Source organism: Tiliqua scincoides, chromosome 9, assembly GCF_035046505.1.
Source record: "Tiliqua scincoides isolate rTilSci1 chromosome 9, rTilSci1.hap2, whole genome shotgun sequence".
Lineage (NCBI taxonomy): Eukaryota > Metazoa > Chordata > Lepidosauria > Squamata > Scincidae > Tiliqua > Tiliqua scincoides.
Window position 1 is genome coordinate 20,852,144 of NC_089829.1, and position 22,830 is coordinate 20,874,973.

Below are 22,830 nucleotides of genomic sequence, written 5' to 3' on the forward strand. Positions count from 1 at the left end.
ACCAGAGAATGCTTAGCTCTACCATTAATTCATTTTGTTGCCTTAGGCAAGCCACTCTCCCTTGGCCTAAGTCTTCTCCAGCTACAGCTTGGGGGTAATACCACCTTACAGGGGCGTTGTATTATCTTGATGTAGTCTTAACACAGGAAGTATTTTTGCACACACAGAAAGCCTTATACAAATCTTAAGCATTATAATTAACCAATGTGCAAATCAGCATCATCATATTCAGTGTTTCTAATATCTAATTTCTAAGAGATGGAAAACTGCTGAGTGCAGTCATATTATAGTATTATGTAGCATTTATACAGAGCTTTTCCATTGATAAAAGCATTTCATGTGTTCTCTTAAATATACAGTAATCCTATATTTTAATATAATATTCTGTAAAGGTGAGTAAATATTGTCCCCCGTATTGCATATAGGAAAGACTGAGGCTAGAGGGTGTAGCTTGCCTAAAGTAAGGCATTTTCTTTTACTTCAGATTGTGAAGGAGAAATTAGTTGGTGGCAGCCACATGGCTACCATGGTATTACATTAAGAATGAGGGATTAACCTTCTAGGCCAGCGTAAGCCAGTGGTGAAAATTTAAGGGTGGTCTGAAAGAACCTTAATAACATCTTGCTCAACCGTAAAACTCCCTCTCTATTGCTCTCCAATCCATCTCACAAATCTGTAGTGAGGATAAACCTTCCCAAACTAACATGTCTTCCAGGGCATAGTAATCTAAGAGCACATGTCACTTTCCTGAAGCTAAGTAGGTCCACCTTCCTGAAGTTAAGCAGGTCCACCTCGGAGCACCACCTTGAGTTCACTGATGGAAGAAAGCGAGATTTAGGGCGCAATCCAAATCTACTTTCCAGTACTGGCATAGCTATGCCAGTGGGGCGTGTGATGCATCCTGCAGTTGGGGGGCAGTCACAGAGACTTCCTCAAGGCAGGGAAATGTTTGTTCCCTTATCTCAGAGCTGCATTAGCCTTATGTCAGTGCTGAAAAGTTAGTTAGATTGGAGCCTTAGATGTATATCTTTTACAAACATGGTCCTGAACTTCTTGGAAGAAATGCTGTATGCAGACTTGATGAGGCAGACATAATTCTCCTCTGCCATTTTCAGTACTCATCATTTCTGCACATTTGTTCAATGCAAAGTGCTTTACATTTATCCTCACAGTCACAACCACCCTAGTAGTTGCACAGTAGGCAAGAGACAGCCGTGGAGTCCCTTTTTGTTGGATAACAAATGCTCCACCGATGCTCAACTGCTCCATTTTCCCAGAGCATCCATTGCTGGGAAAACACAGTTTCCCCAGCAACAATATTTTTGCAGCTTGGAAAAGGCAAGATTTCCACCCCTATAGAGCAGCTGTGGACCTCCATAGCCCCATGCCAGGGGCAAAGCTCCATGATGACACCCCCCGTGGGCTACTGCCACCGCCCCCGCAGATATCCGCCCCCCCTACTCACCAGAGGCTCACGGAGCCTTGCGCGACTACAGCCTATGCTGGAGAAACCTCTGTGAGGTTCCCCGGTGCTATAAACTGTGCTTCCAGCAAACTGGAGCCTCCGTTGGCAGCCCCAGAGAGACTTCCGCGGGGTTCCAGTGGCCGGTGCCTGGGGCATTTGCCCCATCTTACCCTATGGTAGGCACGCAACTGCTATAGAGGGCTTCCATTGCAGCATTAGGTGGAATGTATTTACATACATGTCACAGGTTGGTACTTGTGACATTGTGGATAGTAGTTTGATGAAGTAGTTTGTTAAAAATACTGTATCGTTCTGTTTCAGAGGCTGGGAACTCCTTGCTACACTACTACAACCTTACAAGAAACACACACACACACTCTCTCTCTCTCTCTCTAGTTTTAGCTATCTACTACTCTGTTGGGCACACATCTAATAATAAGGATGTGTTTCATAAAGAAAAGGAGGAGGAGGAAGCAGGGAGTAGTGGAGGCAAACCAATTTTCCTGCCCTACTATGCAGGCCATGAACTTCAGGTCTCCAGAAACCAAATTTGCATTTCTTTGGTTGGAAGCTGAGCCCTGGAAGTGCATAAACATCTCTGGAGCACAGCAGGGCTTTGAGGAGTCATGCAGGTGTCACAAGGGGCAGGCGCTGCTTTGGCAACTATGCCCCTAGGCCATGCCACAGCTCTCAGCGAGTTCCCCAGAGGTAAAAACTCTGCAAATAGAGCTGTGCTGTGATGGAAAATTGTGTTCAAATGCCAAGCACCTCCCAGGGCCACTTCCAGTCAGCAGGCAGAGTCTTGGCCACATTGGCACAGTTAGGCCAAGAGTGGGCAATAAGGGGCTGCCCAAATACGCCAGCACTTTCCATGTTAAGGAATGGCTGTAGAGGTACAGAACGTCCCAGGATCAATCCCTGGCAATGTCTCCAGGTAGGAAAGAGAAAGAATCAGATCAGGATGACAGAGCTGCTACCAGTTGGTGCTGGCAAGTCAGAAGGGGTGGAGCAACTTCTCATGTTCTCCTAGAGTATGGTTCCCAAACTTTTTAGCACCAGGACCCACTTTTTAAAATGACACTCTACTGGGACCCACTTAGGTTTACAAGGTTTAAAAAAATGAGAAAGAAATAATAATTTTACTTATTTACACATAATGACCAGAAGGAAAGACACTCCAACGTTTATTTCCCTATGTTTACACATGCTTGCAAACTGCAAGAGCTCATTGCCAAGCAATTCCGATTTTCGAAAAGACTTGACGCAATTAGTTATCTGATTCTTCCATCACCTGTGTTTTCATTGGAGGCTCTGCTCAGCAGCTATGGAACCCACCAAAAATCAGGTTCCAACTCACAGTTTGGGAACCATTGTCCTAGAGGCAACAGGGCCAGACTGAGTGATGCTGGGGACCTAAACCACACCAAGCCGAAAAAGCCCCCTCTCACAACATCACCATTTTTCCAACAGAAAGTACAAAGAAAACAGAAGTATTTTCTTTCCATCTATTCGTGCAGAACTTGAAACTTTTGCAAACAGTCCTGTCCCTATATGAAGCCCTAAACTGTAGCTTGCTTAGCGCATGCATAAATCCTGTTTCAAGAGATCTCAAACAGCATCACGGTGAGCCTTGCTGATGTAGGAAAATATGAAAAACGCTGCCTGGTCACCAAGAGGCCACCTAGACCAGCACCCTGTGGACAAGCAGGTGTCTCTGGGAAGCCCAAGAAACAGGCCATGGAGGAAAGAGACCTATCCTGTTGGTGCCGCTCAAGAAATGGTATTCAGAGATAGACTGTTTCTGTTCCACACAGAATTTGCCCAACTCCTTTTTAAGCCATCCAAGCTAGTGGCCATCACCACTTCTTATGGCAGTGAGTTCCACAGTCTAATTATGTCCTGTCTAAAATTATCATGCCCTCTTTTGCCCATCCTGAATCACCTGCCAGTTGGCTTCATTAGAGTGTCTCAGTATGACTTACAGATAGGCAATCTATGGAAGGTGCATAGCTCAGGTGTAGAGTTGGGTCAACTTCTTGCTCAAACAGCACTTCCAATGCCCATGCTGTGGGGTAGTCACCTCACTAGGGCTCAGGCCCCACAACAAGGTAGTATCAGCTACCAGTTGAGTCTGTGGCCCAGGGTTGGAAGCCTTGCACATAACCATAGGTCTCTGGAACAAAGATGTGGGTTTCGAAGCGAAAAAGAAAAAGATTCAAGCAGACAGTTCACCTGGCAACAGCCGCCCTTGTTCTTTCTTCCCATGGGGAATGCAGATCAAAGGAAGATGGAGAGAGCATGAAACTGCAGCATGCTCTAAAGGTGCTCTGTGTACAACTTCTTGATTGTACGCACATGTGTAAGGCAAGGTTTTAGGGACACTGACCTCAAGATGCTCCACTTGAACCACCTGTAGAGACTTAACAGTGCCGTCCTAGACATTTCCACTCAGAAAAACACCCTGTTGAGCTTAATTGGACTTATTACCAGATACATGTGCATAGAATTGCAGCCTAAGAGACTTGAGCTGAAATAGTGCTTCCCTATGTCAAATATCACCTTTGCCATGAATTCGCCTTTGATGGCCTTAGGCAAGCTGCTCCTTCACATCTCTGCTACAATTTGGAGATATCACCAATGTGTCAGGATTCCAACATGTCAGGATTCCAACATACTTCTGAAGCACTTTGCACACTTTAAAAGCGCTATACAACTGCCAAGTCATGAAACAGGACATGAAACGGAAATATGCTTGTAAGGGGGCAGTTCTTCCTTAAGCCTCAGACAAGCCTGGCCCTAAATCGTAGATAAATCGTTTTTTATTTGTTAAAACACATTCTGTCTCTCTCTAGAAATGATTCCAGAGCAGGTTAAAACCCACAATAAAAAATTATTTTAGTGGCAACAAATGCAGAACACATGAAAACATCCAAATTAGCATAACACAACCGAGGAGATCACTTAGGACAGTGGTTCTCAAACTCTTAGCATCGGGACCCGCTTTTTAGAATGAGAATCTGTTAGGACCTACCAGAAGTGATGTCATGACTGGAAGTGACATCATCAAGCAGGAAAATTTTTAACAATCCTAGGCTGCAATTCCACACACACTTACCCAGGAGTAAATACCCAGGCGGCAGTAAAGAAGGCCAATTCTATGCTTAGGATCATTAGAAAAGGTATTGAGAACAAAACTGCTAATATTATAATGCCGTTGTACAAATTTATGGTAAGGCCACACCTGGAATATTGTGTTCAGTTCTGGTCGCCGCATCTCTAAAAGGACATAGTGGAAATGGAAAAGGTGCAAAAGAGAGCGACTAAGATGATTATGGGGCTGGGGCACCTTCCTTATGAGGAAAGGCTATGGCGTTTGGGTCTCTTCAGCCTAGAAAAGAGGCGCCTCAGGGGGGACATGATTGAGACATACAAAATTATGCAGGGGATGGACAGAGTGGATAGGGAGATGCTCTTTACACTCTCACATAATACCAGAACCAGGGGACATCCGCTAAAATTGAGTGTTGGGAGAATTAGAACAGACAAAAGAAAATATTTCTTTACTCAGCGTGTGGTTGGTGTGTGGAACTCCTTGCCACAGGATGTGGTGATGGCGTCTGGCCTGGACGCCTTTAAAAGGGGATTGGACAAGTTTCTGGAGGAAAAATCCGTTACGGGTTACAAGCCATGATGTGCATGTACAAGCTCCTGATTTTAGAAATGGGCTATGTCAGAATGCCAGTGCAAGGGAGGGCACCAGGATGCAGGTCTCTTGTTATCTGGTGTGCTCCCGGGGGCATTTGGTGGGCCGCTGTGAGATACAGGAAGCTGGACTAGATGGGCCTATGGCCTGATCCAGTGGGGCTGTTCTTAAATACCATTGACTACCTTTGTTAGAAGAATATACATAGTAGCCTATTCAAAGTACAGATCTGTAACATTTCCCCAAATGCAGTCACATTCCATGGTAGCATCAAGTCTAATATATTAAAAATAAAATATTGAAATGAATGGGGACCCACCTGAATTTGGCCCATGACCCACCTATTGCGTCCTGACCCACAGGTTGAGAAACATTGACTTAGGACAAAACAGATGAAGGCCCAAATTGATATCTCAGATGGGAGATCCCAATACCTTGAAATCAGGAACTGGAAATCGATTTTCAAGGGTACAGCAGAGAAGGTAGGACCCAGGGTACCAAACAACTGGAATGGAACCCAGAGATCTCATGTTTAACCAGTGTCAACATCTGGTTGCTAGGGGTCCTGGGTCAAAGCCCTGCACTGCCCCCCCCCCCATGACAGACAGGGGCTATAATTTGAGGTCATGTTGGGCACTGCTACAGGAGTTCAACAAGGCCAAGTGCACCCTCTGATGAGAATGTGGGTCCTTGGCTCTGTGGAGCACTGGTCAATCTCCAATGCACCCCGTCCAACCACAAGTATTCTTCAGCAATCGACTGTCAGACACTCAATCAGGGTGTCCCACTCATTGCTGTATTTCCAAGTTCTGAAGGAACCCAAAGGTGCTGTACAAAGTGACAATATTAAAAGGATTTCATTCCAAATATTCTGCCCTCCCTCAAATTACAGACATCCAAGTTATGGACGGCTGTGTTTGTGCTTTCGCACAAATGTACTAAGTCCTTTGGAAATGCTTTTGTGCAGGTGCAGTAGCACTGTGCCAGCAAGAACCAGAAGATTCAACTTAAGTATGTTTCGACTTAAGTACAGGCCACTAGAACCTAACCTGTACTTAAGTAGGGAACTTTGCATATAGGTGCCATTCCAAGCACAAAACAAGGAAGTCCTTTGAGAACAACTTAAGGCTGTCTGGCACAGAGCTTAATTGCTTTGCCAATAAAGATGCCCCTCTTGCAGGCAGACAGGCAGGCACATCTGAGATCCCGCTGGAGACACACCTTACAAGCCAAGCTCTGCGGACTTAAGAGTTCCCTGAGGAAGCATGAATCTACAGCAGAAAGCTTCAGAAGGAAGAGACCTTATTGAGGTTTGGCTGTGCCCAAGGAGGAAGGTCAGGCCCAAACATGGCATCAGTGCTGCCCAAGCAGGTCTACAGGTGGTCACCAACAACAGGGGCAACATGACTGCGGCCGAGCACCCCAGATGTACAAGCAAAATCTCAACACACACTTCCGTTCCTTGACTGCCAGCATCCGAGGCGCCCTGCTCCAAAGATGCACAGCAGAAGGCAGATGATTAAACACACACCAACCAGCCAATTCAAACCATATTTTAAAAGCTAAAAACATAACCAATGCAAACATCATGATGCCTGCTACCAATTTCACCCCTGCTGTGCTCAAGGTCTTGCTACCCCTGGGTAACGCAGTCAGGCTCCAGCTTTGATGAATCCCCAGGGGAAGGGAGTGCCACAGCAACACCCAGAACAGGGTGCCGCGAACCATCCATGTCGCTGGGGAGGATCTGTTCAATGCTGCATCGACATGAGAGGCACAGTTCTTGAGGAACTGCAACATCTACAGCAGCTCGCGTCCTGGAAGGAAACTCTCACAGCTGAAAAGCCAAAGCTCCCCCCCCCCCACAATTGATCACTTGACTCATTCGCTCCAGGGATGCTACACCCTTCACAGCAACGCCTGAAGTGACCAGAAGACAACACCTCCACCGGCACCTGACACCCACGGCACTCTGGGAGAACCAGGAGGAATGAAGCTCCATTACAAGGGGCTGTCTGGCAGACAGGCAGTGAAACAGACAGAGAGAGGGACTGATGCCCCAGCAAGAATTCTCGCACACAAAAGCCGCTTCTTGCCTTGGGTTTTCCGCACTTCACCACCGCCTGCACCTTCACAAAGACTCAACCCCGCAACCGATCTCCCCACAAGCTGCTTGGCAACACAAAGTCCACCCGGCACTTACCCCCAGTTTCCTGCTCTTCATTTTCACGTATCCCTGTTTGACGATGTCATTGAAATTCGTGGCCATGGCTCAGCAGCTGTGCAGCCAGGATTCACCTCCACTGAGCCAGAAGGCTCTTGCCGGCGCCTTGCCTAGAACAGCGGCTGCGGTGGCGGCAAGCTCTCCTCCTCTCCCTTCCGCTGCTCTGGCGTTCACCTGCTTTCAGACTTTTTGCAGCCTGCCAGTCCTCTTCCCTTCGCTCTCCTCCCTCAGCATTGTTCTAGGCAGGAGCTCGCTGGCTGCTGCTTCCTCTTGCTCACTGGAAAATAAAAATGACAGATAGATTAGAGATTGTGACATCTTTCTCTTGCTTGCTTTCTTCCTCCACCCCTTCCTCTCCTCCCTCCCTCCCTCTGGTCCCCCCTTCCCCCAAGACTGAACCACTCAGGAAACTCCAAAGTGGTTCATACAGTAAGATTGCGGGGGGGGGGGGGCGGGAATGGAACAGTCTAGCTTTTAACCCATCAGATACTTAATATTCTAAAGGCACCAGGAAATGCCTTTTGCCAGGCGCACAAGGAGAGAGGTTGCCTTTTGAAGTGCCATTTCAAGTATCTTTTGAAAAAGGTGATCTTTCCCCTTGCTTTCCATTTCTTGTCCTGCCTGATCAAGGCAGCTAAGAATCCTTCCAATCTTTTTCCAGGCCTTTAAATCCAAAATTCAGAGGAAAAGCATCTGTTGGACACACAGCTATTCAAGTGTGCTACATTCACACAAACAGATAATTCCATCAAAAAGCATGTTAATAATTTCCAATTCCTTCTTCTGCTCTCTAGGGACCAACATCTCCAAAGGAAAGCCAAAACAAAGGTGCTCCCAGTCCTTTTCATGCCAAGCTTACAGATGGAGTTAGATTCAGCACTTCCAAATGCATGCCCTCCCCACCCCCCAGCCAAATTATAAAATATTCTTTTAAAGAAACATGACACTACAGCATGAAACCAAAGTTTGGGATTCTTGCCACTTTATCTCTTTTGGAGCTGGTCTTCATTGGGCTCCCCTGTCTTATGCAGACAAGACCCTATTCACATCCACTTCAAATCTGCAGAATCTATGCACAGTGAGAGCAGAATGTGGCCTGCTTCCAGGACTTCCTTGCACCCAGTGGCGTTGCTAGAGGGATGCAGGATGCACCAGGTGACATGCATGGGGGTGTGTGTGTGTGTGTGTGTGTGTGTGACACCACTGATAGTCACATTTATGTTTGAATAATACCATCATGTTATATATCTTTTGATGGTAATTTCATGAGGAATGTAAGCAGCCTGCCCTCGCTGCCAGGAATTTTATTCCCCCCTGACATTTATATCCCATCTTCTTCCAAGGAAGAGGTGCTGCACACACCTCCTCTTACTCCAATTTTTCTTTTGACAACAGTCTGAACTACCTGTCAGGGCTAAGAGATTGAGATTGGCCCAAGAAGCTTTATGACCAGGTACATATTTGAACCCAGGTCTTCCAACACCAGCTGTCGGACACACACACTGCCATACCAAACTGGCTCTCAGCCCCAGGAGGATGCAGTGTGCTTCTGTGCACATACAGAGAAACACTGTGGCCCTAACCCTGCCAAGTTCTTTGTGCTGTTCAATCCCCTTCCCCCAATAATCACAACTACAGGCACATAAGTAATTTGAGCTGGAGTTGGCACTTTGTTTCAGGTCCTCTCCAAAAACACAAAGCCCCCCTGAAACTCTGAATGAAACTGTTCTCCATTTCCATGCCGCTGAACCTCGAGCTGAGTTGACAGCAATCCCTGGAGTACCGGCTGCCAACAGGAAGCACACAGACTTGGCAGCTTGTGCTGAGTCCGCACCCCATTTCACAGACAAGCGCACCAGGACCAGGCAGGATTCCAGTCTGATAAACAGCCTTTAAACACGACTGTGCATTCCTGAAGCCTCCAAGGTCATGTTGTGAGGGTCATCCTGAACTGCTACACTCTAGGATGGTCTGGCAGATGCCAGCATTGTATGGCCAGCTCTAAAACGGATGCTGTTGACATCCAAGGATTCCCCCCCCCACTTTTTATACTACCGCTCCTCCAAAGAGCTCATGGTTCCTTCACTCCTTTTGCCCTCAAAACCACCTTTGTGAGGCTGAGAGATAGTGACTGGCCGAAGGTCACTTGGGAAGCTTTATGGCTGAGGGGGGATTTAAACCTGGATCTTCCAGGGTTCAACCCCACAACCACTACACCATCCAGAAGCATTTATTTGGCTTATGTTAGATTTATTGCTCTTTCCGCATCCCCACCCCCACCCCACACTATGTGGACAAGGTTGCCAATCTCCCACTCATCCTTCAAGGAACTCCTCAAAGGGGGATTATCTGCTGTGACCTTTCTGTGGCTGTGGACTCATGTTGAACATATGAAGTTCCTTCCCATCAAGTCAGAAGATGGGAAGAAGAGTTTAGAAGAAGAGTTCTACAAAGATGGCTATTACACTGACTGGTGGGGCTTTCCAGGATTCCAAGCAGAGATCTTTCCTAGCCCTACCTCACAATGCCAGAAATGAAACACAGCATGTGATGCACATGTTCATCCACCAAGTCACAGCCAGCCTAAAGGGAACCAATGGAGTTCACAGATGAGATGAGCTTCATTTCCCTATGTGCCTTTTAGAGATCCACAAGTCTTGGCCCAATTTGTCTAAGCCCCCATTTTTGGCATACTTACTCCTATGAAGGGGTTGGGTTTCAAAACCTGCAGAAGCTTCTGTGATGACCCAGCATCCCAGAAGTGACTGAAGCATCTTCCTGCAGTAAGCCCTGAGTTCTCTGAATCCAACACCACTGCAGAAGGGCCACAAGGCATCCCCAGTCAAGCACTTTGTGTATTCACCATCATCATGTCTGGGCTTCCCCAGACACAGAAGATACTGGCTGGGTCACTGCTGCTGAGATTGACATGTGGCAATTGATTAGGCAGCCAAACCCACCTGGCTGGGTAAAGATGACAGGCTCACTCTTCCGATCAGCTGACAATGTGACATCAGTAAACCCTGTTGTTGTTGTTTTTAAAAGGCCATGTACAGAGGTGCTCTTGTTGGTTGGCTCTAGTTCATCACTGATGTGCCACATCCACACATTAGCAAAAAAGTCTTGCCCAGTCTTTGTTGGGGTGCAGAAACTGGACCCCCTTCTACTTCTGTAGTTATTTACACTGTTCAAAAGAAAGGAAAATAGCTAGCAACTTGCTTTGCAGGATTTTTCTTTGTTTTCTGCTAGTCCTTTAAGATCTGTGCCAACTTTGTCTTGGGACAGCTCTGCTTGCTTTTGACAAGTATCTCCTGCTTTTGATCATCTGCATCCCCTCCCTGTTTCTTTGACTCTGCCTTGTTTATTCAGTCTTTAATAAACTCCTTTTTACAGCTTGCTTAACCTCAGTCTCTCAGACAGCAATTTGCCACATTCCCTTGCTATTGTTGAGTTTTAAGATGGTATCAGGATCCCCTCAGATAAGGAAGCCCTTTTATAACTGGGATGTTGGGTGGGTGGGGAGGGAGGTTTTCCTAAGGTTAGCCTCTCCTGAGTGGATTTTTCCTTCTGTCTTGCATGGTAGAAGTAGAAGCCATCAATTTTCCCAATCACTTCCAGTCAGACCAGCAGGAAGAAGGCAAGGGAAAGGGACACTGCTATGAGTTACTGCTAATTGTGCCTGTCTAGCCCCCTGCTTCTCTCTTCTACCACAACCTGCCACAAATTTGAAGAGCTGCTCCACCTCTTCACAGAGAGCTACTGCCTTCATGCGCTGCCTGTCGGAGATGTCTGGGAGGAAATTTGGCCCTATCCCATAGGGTTGGAGCAGCACAAGATTTCCTGGGACGGCAAATGCTGCCCTCCCTTACAAGCGGTGTGCCAGCCTCTGCATCTTTCACTCCCTGAACTGGAAAGGAGGGGAGGACAGAGTGAAGAGGGGACTCCTCATCTTCTTGTCCAATGCCAATCCAGGGAGTGGGCAAACAAAGGAGGGCACCCCTCATTAAATTGCGACCTCAATCGACCACATTCACGGGCAGCCCTGAGAGGACGTTGTCTTGCATCGTTATACAGAGCAAACAACCATTTTGCAACGGGCAATTCCTGGGGCTGTCACAGGCGTAACGTCTCTGGGTTCTCCCCTATCAAGAGGGAGGAAAACAGAAGCACGACATCCTAATGCCTTTGTTATCCAGGGTGGTTATGGAGACCATTGGGGAGATGCTGGTGGCAGGGCAGGGAAGCTTGTTCACATGCCACCCTCACCCCCCACCTGTTTTGATGGCATTAATTACTGTCTTGGGGACCTCAAGTCCCTAATGAGGAGCAGATGGGGCTACCAGCTGGGCACAGCTGAGCAATGAGATCAAAGGCCGAGCAGCTTCAGCAGTCTTTCCCTTGTCTAGTCTATTTTCTGCATTCCCAGCCAGGGTGAGCAAAGGGCAAAAATGGCTGGGGAGGGGACTGTGTGTACATTCCTTTTGGGGAACGAGTTGCATCCTCCACCCCCACTGTGGGGTGGGAAGTAAGGAGACTGGCTGCACAGGCAAAATGTGCTTACCCACTTTTTAATTCAAACACATAAAACACAGACAAATCCCACACAGAAATGTGCAGCCCTGTGCTGGAGTTTGCACGAGCACGCAAGCACAATTAAAGAAAAAGGACTCCAAGTTTGGCAAGGAGTGCTCAAGTGCCTGGCCAATAATCAGGGATGGGCACTTGTCTTGGGTTGACTCGACTCAAGTTGCACTAAGAGATTGTTTTTGACAACTCGAATAGTGGACATCACTGACCCTGACTCAACTTGTAACTCAGGGTCAGTGACTCAAACAAAAGAGTTTGGACTCAAAATGACTCAAGTCCCTTACCTGTGTATGTGTTCTTGGTTACTTTTTTTTTCTTTGCTGCTTCTGAGTCGCACCAAAAGAACTCATGAATCCAGAAGCCAGCATTCAGAAGGCCGCAGCAGCAGATGTGGTGGGAGGGTAGGCTGGATCTAGGAGTCATAGGCTGGGGGGAGGGGTTGAGGGGAGGAGGAAGGCTTCAGTTAGGGTTTTTTTGGGGGGGTGCTGTGAGTTTTGTTCAGGGAAGTCCTTGACTTGCGACTTATTTCTCAAAAATGACTCTGACCCGAGACTCGAATGTTTTCTTGAGTCAAGTTGTGATGGCCACATGCTGTGACTCGCAGGGTCACTGAGTCGCTGACTCATGACCTGGGCTCAGTGACTTCAGCACCTCCCTGCAAATAATTTGCTTGTTCAGAATGGAGGGAGTACAAAAGGAGAGCAAGGGAGGAGAAGCAGTCCCCCAGGCCGTGGGGAAGATCTCTCCTGAGTACAGTGCTGGTTGCTGCAAACAAACACTCTAAACATGGAAAGGTAAGTGTGGGGAACGTGGCTACGGAGCGTGTCAGCACTGGAAGCAGGGCTGGGGTATGCTCCTCATTTCCTCTGACCATGTACTCCTGTCCCCAGTTCAGGTAAAGGTCTGAAGGGGGCTTGAAGCACCCAGTGATTGATCTACGCTTGCAAATGGAAAACACAGATCAGAACCCTCAGAGGGAGTTTATCATGGGAGGGGGGCTGCTCATACATTTGGCTGCCAGTCAAGTACACAGTAGCCATCAAGAGCCAGTGGTAAACCTGCAGGTGGGAACCAGCTCTTTGGTTAAAAAAATATTTCATTAATCCTTCTCTCCACAGTCTAAAGAATGATTCTCATTCCTTCAAAATAACTTGCATTTGGAGACAAAGGCTAAAACACTACAGAGAAGGATGACTGACATGCACACAGTGATGCCTCTCTTGAAGCAATCAGTTTTTCTGGACCTGATTCTAAGGGCCTGAAAACATCAGGGAAATGAAAGTGACATTTTGGAAGGCCTCTGGATGGGGAGGCAGTGGGCGTAGGCAGCCCTTGGGGCAGCATGGCTGGGGGGGGCAGTGCCACCACCCAGCTGTGCCACCCAGGAGCACCTACCCATGGAACTCCCCAGGCACACTACTGGGGAGTATAGACCATCTTCCTTCTCCCCCCCCCCCCCCACAAACTATGGGCCCCATCTGGATTTCTCCCCTTGTATGCACATTTCCTAATGATGAGCTGGAAGAGAGTGTGAGCTAGTTGTGATCGACACAAGGCACACTGGTCCATTTCTCACATCTGCAGGGAAGGCAGAGGATCTTGCTTAGCTCACACCAGGCACAGATGCTCCTTCTACATGGATAGGGATTCCCCTGGCAAAACCAGTGGCAACCCTGGGCGACGTTGCGCCAAGTGCCACGACCACAGAGTGCGCCCCCCCAGGCTGGCGCCTTCCCCCCCAAAAGCTGTCCTCCTCGCTTACCTGGGTGCTCCAGAGCCTTGCACAGTGTCCCGCTCAGAAAGCCTTCTGAGCCTCTGAAGAAAAACCAGAAGTACTAAAGGGCCCTCTGAAGGCTCAGAGCACTGCTACAGGATGCTGAATGCGGCCTCACCACCCAGTACCACATGTCCCCCTGACTCTAATGGCAGGGACACCACTGGGCAGAACTACAATTACATATTTAAGGCCACACACATGCAATCATCCAGATAAAAGCTCAGAGAATAGCACACAATATGATGCAATTTTGCTTTGTACATACTTGGAGAGGACAGTCAGAAAAATTCATATGAATGTCAAACATTTCATTGGAGCCAGGCAGATTAGAGCCAGCGCAGACTGTCTGGAAGCAGGCCTGGAGTGATAAGAGAGCCTGCCCCAGACCCCCACATTTTAGCTGTCTCTCCACCTCCCACTCCATAGCAACACCCGATTTCCAACGCTTGCTACTTTTAAAAGAACATGACCTTGCATGTTACTTATACTCCTCAATGAATGTCCAATGTTAACAGAATTTAGACTTGGATGCTATAATACACCCTAGAAAATACAAGCACACCCTAGCACCGAGGTCACCAAACTTGCAGCCACTGTGTAATGAAAATGCGGTCCCCATTCGGACTGCAGCTTACCATTCCACCGCGTTGTCACATGGCTTCTACTGAGACTGGGGGACAGGAAAGCTCTGGGCAGTTGCATTTGCTACCTGGTGTCCCAACAGGCTGTGCAACTGGATGTCCAGGCAGATGTAACTGCCCAGAGCGTCCCTGTTCCCCGATCTTAGTCATGTGGAACGGTAAGCTGCGGTCACAGGGCGGAAGGGTTACTCCAAACCCTGGATCTGGCCCCAGGAGAGTCTGCACCTGATTTGGGGTGGATCAAAAATCCAAGAATAAGTAGGCTCATCCTGTAGTGATATCTTGCTGCCATTCTCCTGCATCTAGCATTCTATTTACCCTTGCATCCCCCAATGAAGACACCAGGGAGCTTAGGTTTAACTTAGGCCACCTTATTAAGCACAAGTGACCCTCCGTGGCCAGTCTGGGGCAGGCTGGCGGATATGCAAATCAGGCCTGCAACGTGGGCACAGCCCCAGTGCTTAGTCCCCATGTCACCACCGCCTCTACTGGATCAAGTTGTGCTGGTCCAAAGGAGCAAGGAAGAAGATGGCATTCCAGACTTCATGGTTCTGCATGGAAGGGGCTGTTTAGGGGAAGAAGACATCTCTTGCAAGAATTTGGGGCAGCAATCCAAAGCAACGCTGTCTTGTAGTATCTGGCCAAGGCCCCACACAGTGCTTGAGAATCTAAGGACACTCGCAGTTGGAAAGCTGCTCTCAAAAGAAAAAAAATGGATTTGTTGGACCAGATGGAACGTTTGCAAAGAGCCAAACCATCAGGCCTAGAAATGAAAGCCATCCAGGCACTGGCATAAAGGAAGAGGAAGGAGAGCTGAAGCATATTCTAGCAAAGTGTCCCTCGATTCGGCTCACCCCATGGGCCACACAAAAATGGTTACTAACCCATGCACACATCTGGTGGCTTCAGGGCTATGTTTTGCAACCAGTGGTACTACGGGGGGGGGGGGGGGGGCTACACCGTATACAATAGTGCTTGAGCCCCATTGCGAGAGACTCATCATATCACTGCTCTGTCTGGTCTGACCCTGCTGGAAGTGGAGCTGGCCTGAGTGGCAGAGCACGGATGGCAAGCAGGGGCAGATAGACTTGAAGACAGCTCCAGTGCTTGCTTGAGTGGCAGGCTAGGGGACACACAGCACACTGGCAGGGGGTGCACCACACACCCTGAGCCTGCTGGCCACTCCTGCCCGCTCACTCCTGCCCTGCTCGCTGCTGCCACTCTGTTTTGATCTTACTGAGCCAGATGGTCAAACGGACCAACTCAGCTCAAGGCAGCTTCATAACCTTTCCTTGATTATTTTGTTCTGAAAGCAGAAGTGGCTAGGTAGCATCACCCTCAGCTTCTAACACTGGCTCTTGTCTGGCTCAGTTGGTAGAACTGCCGCCTTGTATGCCTGAAGATCTGAGGCTGCCAGTTCGACACAACCGGAAGTACCCGAGAACTGATGACAGGCTGATATACTGATGAGCTGACCCTGGTGGCAGAGAGGAGTTGCCGTCAAGTGGAGCGTGGGAGGCGAAGGGCCAGAGAGAGGCCAGACCGGGAAAGAATCCAGCTGGAACGAGGAGTTCTATGAAAGACTAGAACTATTCAACTGTAAAAATCCCTACGGGGGTTTAGAACAGCCTGCCTGTGTAAATTGCCTTGGATTAAAGTCTGAGGAGAAATCTGACCAAAGAAAGGGGGTATATAAATACCTGTATAAAATAAATAAATAAGCCTCCTTCTATGTGGTTCCCAGCATCTTAAACAGTCGTAACATATTGTCTCAATTACTTTATGTCTCTCTTTACAGGGTGCAAGGTACAGGATGCAAGGCTTTGGAACCAGCCTTCCGGGTTGCTCCACCCAGCCACTGCTGCCATCTTCTGCCCCAAAGGAAAATGCTGCCTCCTCCTCTTCCTCCACTGCCTTTTCTCTCCTGTCCCCTCCCTCCCCCTTTTTTTTTTGAAATGGATATGCAGGGAGGAGCCACCTGGTCACTTTACAAAAGCAATGACAACAGAGGAAGAGGAAGAGGTGGTGGCGATAGCAATGGACAGCGCACTAGTGCAGAGAGCATGTGGTAACGTGCATGCTGCCAGGGATGGGTGGGCAGCGGCATCATCAAAAGCAGCATGGATCAGGCAAGACGCAGAGCTGAAGAGAAATCAGGAGCCACCCAAGAGGTCACTACCTTGCCGCGGGGGGTTATACCAGATGCAACTAATTGAAAGATTTTGGATTGGGCACGCAGTGGGCACACATCCTGCACCATTCACTAGGTAGATGGGGAGCGCAGAAGGCCAGTTTCACATTATTTATACCAAATGCAGCTAATTGAAAGATTTTGGATGGGCTGTCAATCTCAGGGACCGATGTTGAACAGGCCCATTCCCCTCTCTTCCAAGATTCAAACACACACAGGGTCCCAAATAGATTACTAGGCTAAGTTGTCGCCTGGGGCGATGAGATTCCCTGTTCAAACCCCAGAGTCCCTGACCACAGCTCTTCTTCCTTACTGTGAAAGCCCGCCACCTATCCATTTCAGGGGGTGACCTTGAGTTGCCTTTCCCCCTCTCCATTCACCCTCCTGCACTCTGCTCTGCTCTTCTCTAAACCAAATCTCTCAGAGTCAGAGAGCAATTCCACACCCCGCCTGAGAGCAATCACCTCACCGCCCCCCCTGTGTGATTTTCTATGCCGCCTCCATCAACACACCAAAGGCGTCAGCCCAGCTGGAGCCTCTCCACACAATTCGCTCCGCAGAGTCTCCAAGTTAAATAATTCATGCTGCGATTAACAGTACAAAAACCAACAGAGCCACTCCAAAGCCAAACACTCGGCTGGGTCTCTGGTCCCTTCCAGACTCCAGGGCAAAACACACACAAAACATCCAGCACGCTTCGCTTCCATCCAGGGGTGGCTGACCGCCAGTGACCGTGAAGCCACGCTTGATATTTGGGTCTACTTCCAGTCATAATCCCGCTTAAAGGGGTTCGCTTGTTGCAGAAATTGACCCCAGAGTTGGATCTGGTGTACCAGCTGGGCAAACCGAAGTCAGGATGGAGAGCAAATTCCATCAGTGCCATCTCACAGGAGCTTCAGTGAAACCTGCTGGCCTTGTAAAAGAGAACAGAGGTACCTCCCAAGGATCCACTTCCTTCTGAGGATGGATCAAGGGATTTTTACAGCTCTAGGTGAATTCACCACCTTGCTCACCCCCACTCCCCATCACACGCACGCCACCAGTACATGAAAGAAACCAAAATTACTATTTTCTTCTGTTTTAATCTCAGGAGCTGGTGCTCCTTATTCATTCAAACTTTCCAATTCTTGGGCATCATTGCTCACACGCATGTAGAAACCACGCCATCTCAAAGAATCCCTACCAAACCCATCTCAAAGAATCCCAAAACCAGGGGGCTGTAGCTGTGTCAGTCTGCTGCAGAAGGTGTGCTTTTAATTACTTACTGGGTATACTCTCTACTGTGTTGCATTCACTGTTTTGCTTTTGTTGTTTCATTGTACAGTACTTTAATTTTGCTCATTGGTCACTGCTTTAAAATCAAAGTACAACTCTTTTAAAAAAATAATGGGAGCGGGGCTCCTGTGGGGTTACAGTACTGCCTGAAGATACATGTTCTCCTGCTATGGCATCCAGCCAAGACTCAGATTGGGGGGGGGGGGCAGCTAGATCACTGGCAGCAGCACAAGCCATGGAGGTTCCGGGCCAAGGCCAGATCAGAACCTAAGTTTGTTAACTTAGAAATCCTTGAAGGTAAGGAACCTGAGCCAGCTTGCTTCAGGGGCCAGACCTCTATATACTGGGGGCCCTCACACTCCCCAGCACAGGCAAGAGCTGGTGGAGAGACAACAGACTACAAGACCCAGAGGCCTGCTCCTTTATGGAGTAGAGCCCAGGAGGGTTAGTATGGTCCAATGGAGGCTATAAAGTTGAGCTCTAGACTTCACTGAAGCAAACTACCAGTTTGCTGCCAATTTGCTGCAAGTGGGTGGACAGAAGTGGGTGCCCACTATGAATCAGTAGCCTGAAATGACCACCTCAATCAGGCTCCATACTTATTTGGGAGTAAGCCCCATTTACTATAATGGGACTTACTTCTGAGGAGACTTCTGGGCGCTTGGAGTCACGGACAGGCAGGTCCTGCCTGTGAGCTCCAGCTCAATAGTTAGGGCAGGTCATATGGTCAGGGGCACTCTTGCCACCATTCTTCCACATGATTCAAAGCTAAAGAACGCTAGCACTGGTTTCAGAACTGAGCCACTAAATCCGAGCTGAGCTCAAATAAAGGCCTCCAACAACCAAGACAGCTGCTCTTCCGACTGGTGGGTCATGACCCAGAACCAGGCATGCCCTAACTGGCACATGGTCTCAGTTTTCTCTTTTTGTCTGTTTTAATTCTTTCTAAAGGAGGGAGACAGAGGAAAAACAGCAGGCAACTACTGGTGAAAAAATGTTATTACCAGACATCTTGCAAGCTAGTAAAAAATCTGAAAACCACTGGCTGAATTGGTTTTCCAATTCACCCTACACCAACCCTACACCAATTGAAGGGGCATTGAAGCCTGGTTGCATATCAATTCACCTTTTTTTCTTTTAGCTTAAACAAAAAGCATTTTGCATTTGTGATGCTTTTGCTTTGCCTTTTTTACATACACTCCTCATTGGGCCAAAAGGCAAGGGAAAATATTTTAATTAATATGGCTCTATCCATATTGGGAATGCCACCTCCCTTCCATCCTTCCAATAAAACCCACCTTTTCTGTGAAGCCTTTGGCATCAACCCCTCACCCTTTTATCCTGGTGCAACTAAACCCAAGCACACCAACATGAAATAATCTCACATTTTCCCCATCCATGTCTCTTTCTTCAGCCATCTCCTCTGAGATTATTTTAGACTGTAAACTCCACCTTCTCTTCTACTGCAAAGCCCCAGGAACATTGAGGGCAGTAAATAACTATAATGACTATAATAACAATAATAACAATAATAATAACAATAATAATAATAACAATAATAATACGCGATACCATAGTCTTTCGAGACTGAAGGTTGCCAACATTCATTCATTCAAATTATCCCCCCATCTTTTGGCCAAATTACAGCCCAATCCTATCCACACTTTCCTGGGAGTAAGCCCCATTGACTCCAGTTGGACTTACTTCTGACTAGACATGCAAAGGATTGGGCTGTTAGTCTACAAAAGGTGACTTATACATTAACTATTTTAAAGTCAATTCTATAAAATGCAATAGGATACTGTACAACAAAGGAATAGTAAAAGGATGGCTAAATATTTTCTTAGGAGGATGTTGTGACATCCTTTGGCCTCAGTTTCCTCTTCAGATGTGGCTTAAAACAGCTGCAGGGAAGAAGGAGTCTGTACACAAGGGGGGGGGGTGCACAGAAACTCTTACATTGTTTTCAGAACAAGCAACTCTTGCAGACATTCCCTGCAGGGGTTAACAAATAGTTCAGTAAGACAAAGCAAATAAGGGTGATGCTATCTTATCTGCTTCCCCCCCCCAGAAGCTCTGCTATCCTTGGGGGGGGCAGCACACTCATCCCCCCCAAAGCTCACTCAATGATCTTATCACAGTTTCACCTTCCTTGGGATTGTAAAAGCCTGCAGACCTGGTTCCCTTTCTAGAACAGCTTTGTCAACCTTATCAAGGGCTGTGGAAACTATGAGCTACTACCCACCCCTTCCTGCCTCCCCCATCCCAGCAGTCATACCACTGGGATCTTATCAGTGTTGGGGGGGGCAGGGAGTGGACAGAGCCACAGGGAGGTAGAAAGGGCACCAGCAGGCTCCATCCCTCCAGAATGATCCTCTGAGAGAAGGAACAGCTCCTAAAGTGGAAAGGAATTTAATCTATCTCCTTGTAGGGGTTCTTTGCAACAAGAATATTTTTGTCCTACACAGACACACGTAAGAGTAGGGAGAAACTGAGACTGAAAAGAACCTGAAGAGTCCAAAATTGTGATACAGTACATAAGGACAACACAGACCCTCTCCGCTGCTTATCCCCGCTCAGGATTAAAAATGAGATGTCATCTACTCATTTCATCTTGCTGCCTAGGAATTAAATAATTTTCCAGCCTTGCAAGAAAGAATCCTATACCTGTGTGTGTGTCCTGCAATTCCACAACAGGAAAGAATTCAGCTTCCAGAAATTCAGCTCCCAGTGTCCATGTTACAAAAACAAATTGGCAATTTTCTAGGTCTCATGATGATGAGACACTGAAAGTTGCCTGCTGAACTCATACAAGGAATGAAACTTCTAACACTTGCAGGTGGGATGGGGGCAGAATCCAGCATTCTATGTAGCACTTTGCCCCTCTGGATGATGAGCAAGACAGAATTATGCAAATAAGATTCATTACTTATACAGGACCCAGAGTTCAGCTTTCATGATACAGAATGTGGATTTCTCAGGCAAAGATTACCACGTACACAGCTCTGCCTAAGCCCATATTATATGCACCAAGACCTTAAAACTGGTGGCTCTCTTCTATTTAGCAGGGGGAGGGCAACTGTCCCTCATCACTCTCTAGCCAAACATTCTTTCCCATAGATGTTTGCCAAGATCTCCTTGTTAAGAGACTGGACAAGGAACCCTCTTTTCATTCATTTTGCTTTGTAAACTTATTAACAAATAAGAATATTAATACTGTATATCATGTTATTATCATTAGCAACTACTGAGTTCAGGACCCAGGTACTTGTTGGACTGCCTTCTCTCACACGTATCTGCCTGTGAACTCTATTCCTCATGTGAGATCTTGCTTTGGTCTCCACCTCTTGGCGAGGTATGACAGACAGGAACAAGCAGGTAGGAGGTTGTGGCAGCAACACGCCAGCTATCAGGGCTGGCCCATCCATAAGGCCAGCTGAGGTTGTTGCCTCAAGGAGCAGATTGATGGAGGGGAGATGCTCTACTTTGTCCTCCTTCTTGCCTCCACTCCTCCTTCTCCTTCCACTGCCTAGATTGGAAAAAGAGGGAGACGGAGAGGAAATGGGAAAGGAAGTGCTGAACTAGAGCATTGGAAAGTGGGACAAGTAGAGGTGGCACATCACTGGGTAAAGGGATTGGACCTCTCCCCTTGGGAGGTACAATGGCCTGCTAAAAAGGCATCCATTTACATTTGACTATAAAGCCTTTTAATCTCTGCTCTTTTTGGATATTGTTACTGCTGCTTTTATATATACACATCAGGATGTCTTCTAAATTTTGTTTATCTGTCTGAGGATTTGCTGTTTTAATAACTGCTGTAAGCCATCCTGGTGTCTCCTGAAGGGGTGTGTGCATGTGTAAGAGCAGGGTAGACAAATAAATAAATTGCTTTAAACTGAGCGTCAGTTCACAATCAATTCACACCAGCGCTGCATGTATCTGTCCTTTGGCTTATTTTTCCAGCTTGCAATTTGCTGGCTATGCCATGGGAGGATTCGGTGTGGTTCCCACATTAAAATTCTATCCCGCTTTCCTATGAGTCCGTTTCTGAGTTGGCTTTGGGACAGGAATTCAAACAATGCAAAAAGAAAAAAAGGAATATATTTAAATTTAAATATATTTAAATTAAAACCACTGACATAAAAACCTGAGAAGGAGTCTTATGAGTTCGTTTCTGAGTTGGCTTTGGGACAGCAATTTAAACAATGCAAAAAGAAAAAAAAGGAATATAAATATATTGAAATTAAAACCAGTAACAAAAAACCTGAGAAGGAGTCTGTGCTTAAGAAACACAGAAAAATTGCATGACTTCTGTATTCTGAATGTTGAGGGATCTTTATTTATACATTTTTATACCACCCTTCTTCCAAGGAGCTCAAAGTGGTATACCTTCCCTCCTTTTGTCTTCACAACAACCCTGTTAGGTAGGCCAGGTTAATGTTGCTGGCCCAAGGCCACCCAGGAAGCTGTGTGGCTGAGCAGAGACCTGAACCTGGGTCTTCCAGCTCTGAGTTCAACTCCCAAATCACTACACCATCCTGGCTCTCAATAGTGGGAACAGCCTCTGTTGTCTGCCCCTCTTCTTCTCAGACGCCTAGGGTCAAACCAAAGTCCTCTTTAGCACTTAGCGAGTCCACACTGAGTCTGCTTAATTCCTCCTATGTTATCTTATACAAGAGACTGTAACAAACTGCAGACTCACATCATGCCCTGCTGCTATCAACTCCCCCCCCCCCGCCCCACTACATCCAGCCTGATCAAGAGCTCTAAAAAACTTGAAAGCTTGCATTGGATTTTGCATTTAGTGGATCGGCGATGATAAAGGTATTATCACATTCTGGCTTTGTACAACAGAACTGCAAAGCAGAGTCTAGCAGCAACCCAGTAAAACCTTATCCCACCCACCCCCCAAGAAAAGAAAATGAGCTACCTGGTACTGTATGTTTGAACTGCACATAAAACTCCTA

At 47.3% G+C, this 22,830-nt stretch overlaps 1 protein-coding gene across 6 annotated transcripts in view; it reads right to left on the reverse strand.

Moving 5' to 3' along the window:
* Nucleotides 1–22,830, reverse strand: part of DOK4 (docking protein 4) — a 54,991-nt gene that overhangs the window by 26,776 nt on the left and 5,385 nt on the right. For all 6 annotated transcript variants that reach the window (XM_066637902.1, XM_066637901.1, XM_066637899.1 and 3 more), the window contains exon 2: nt 7,372–7,669. In XM_066637902.1, the coding sequence (XP_066493999.1) occupies nt 7,372–7,437 (66 nt within the window). In that variant the 5' untranslated portion in view covers nt 7,438–7,669. The remainder of the gene's footprint in view (nt 1–7,371; nt 7,670–22,830) is intronic.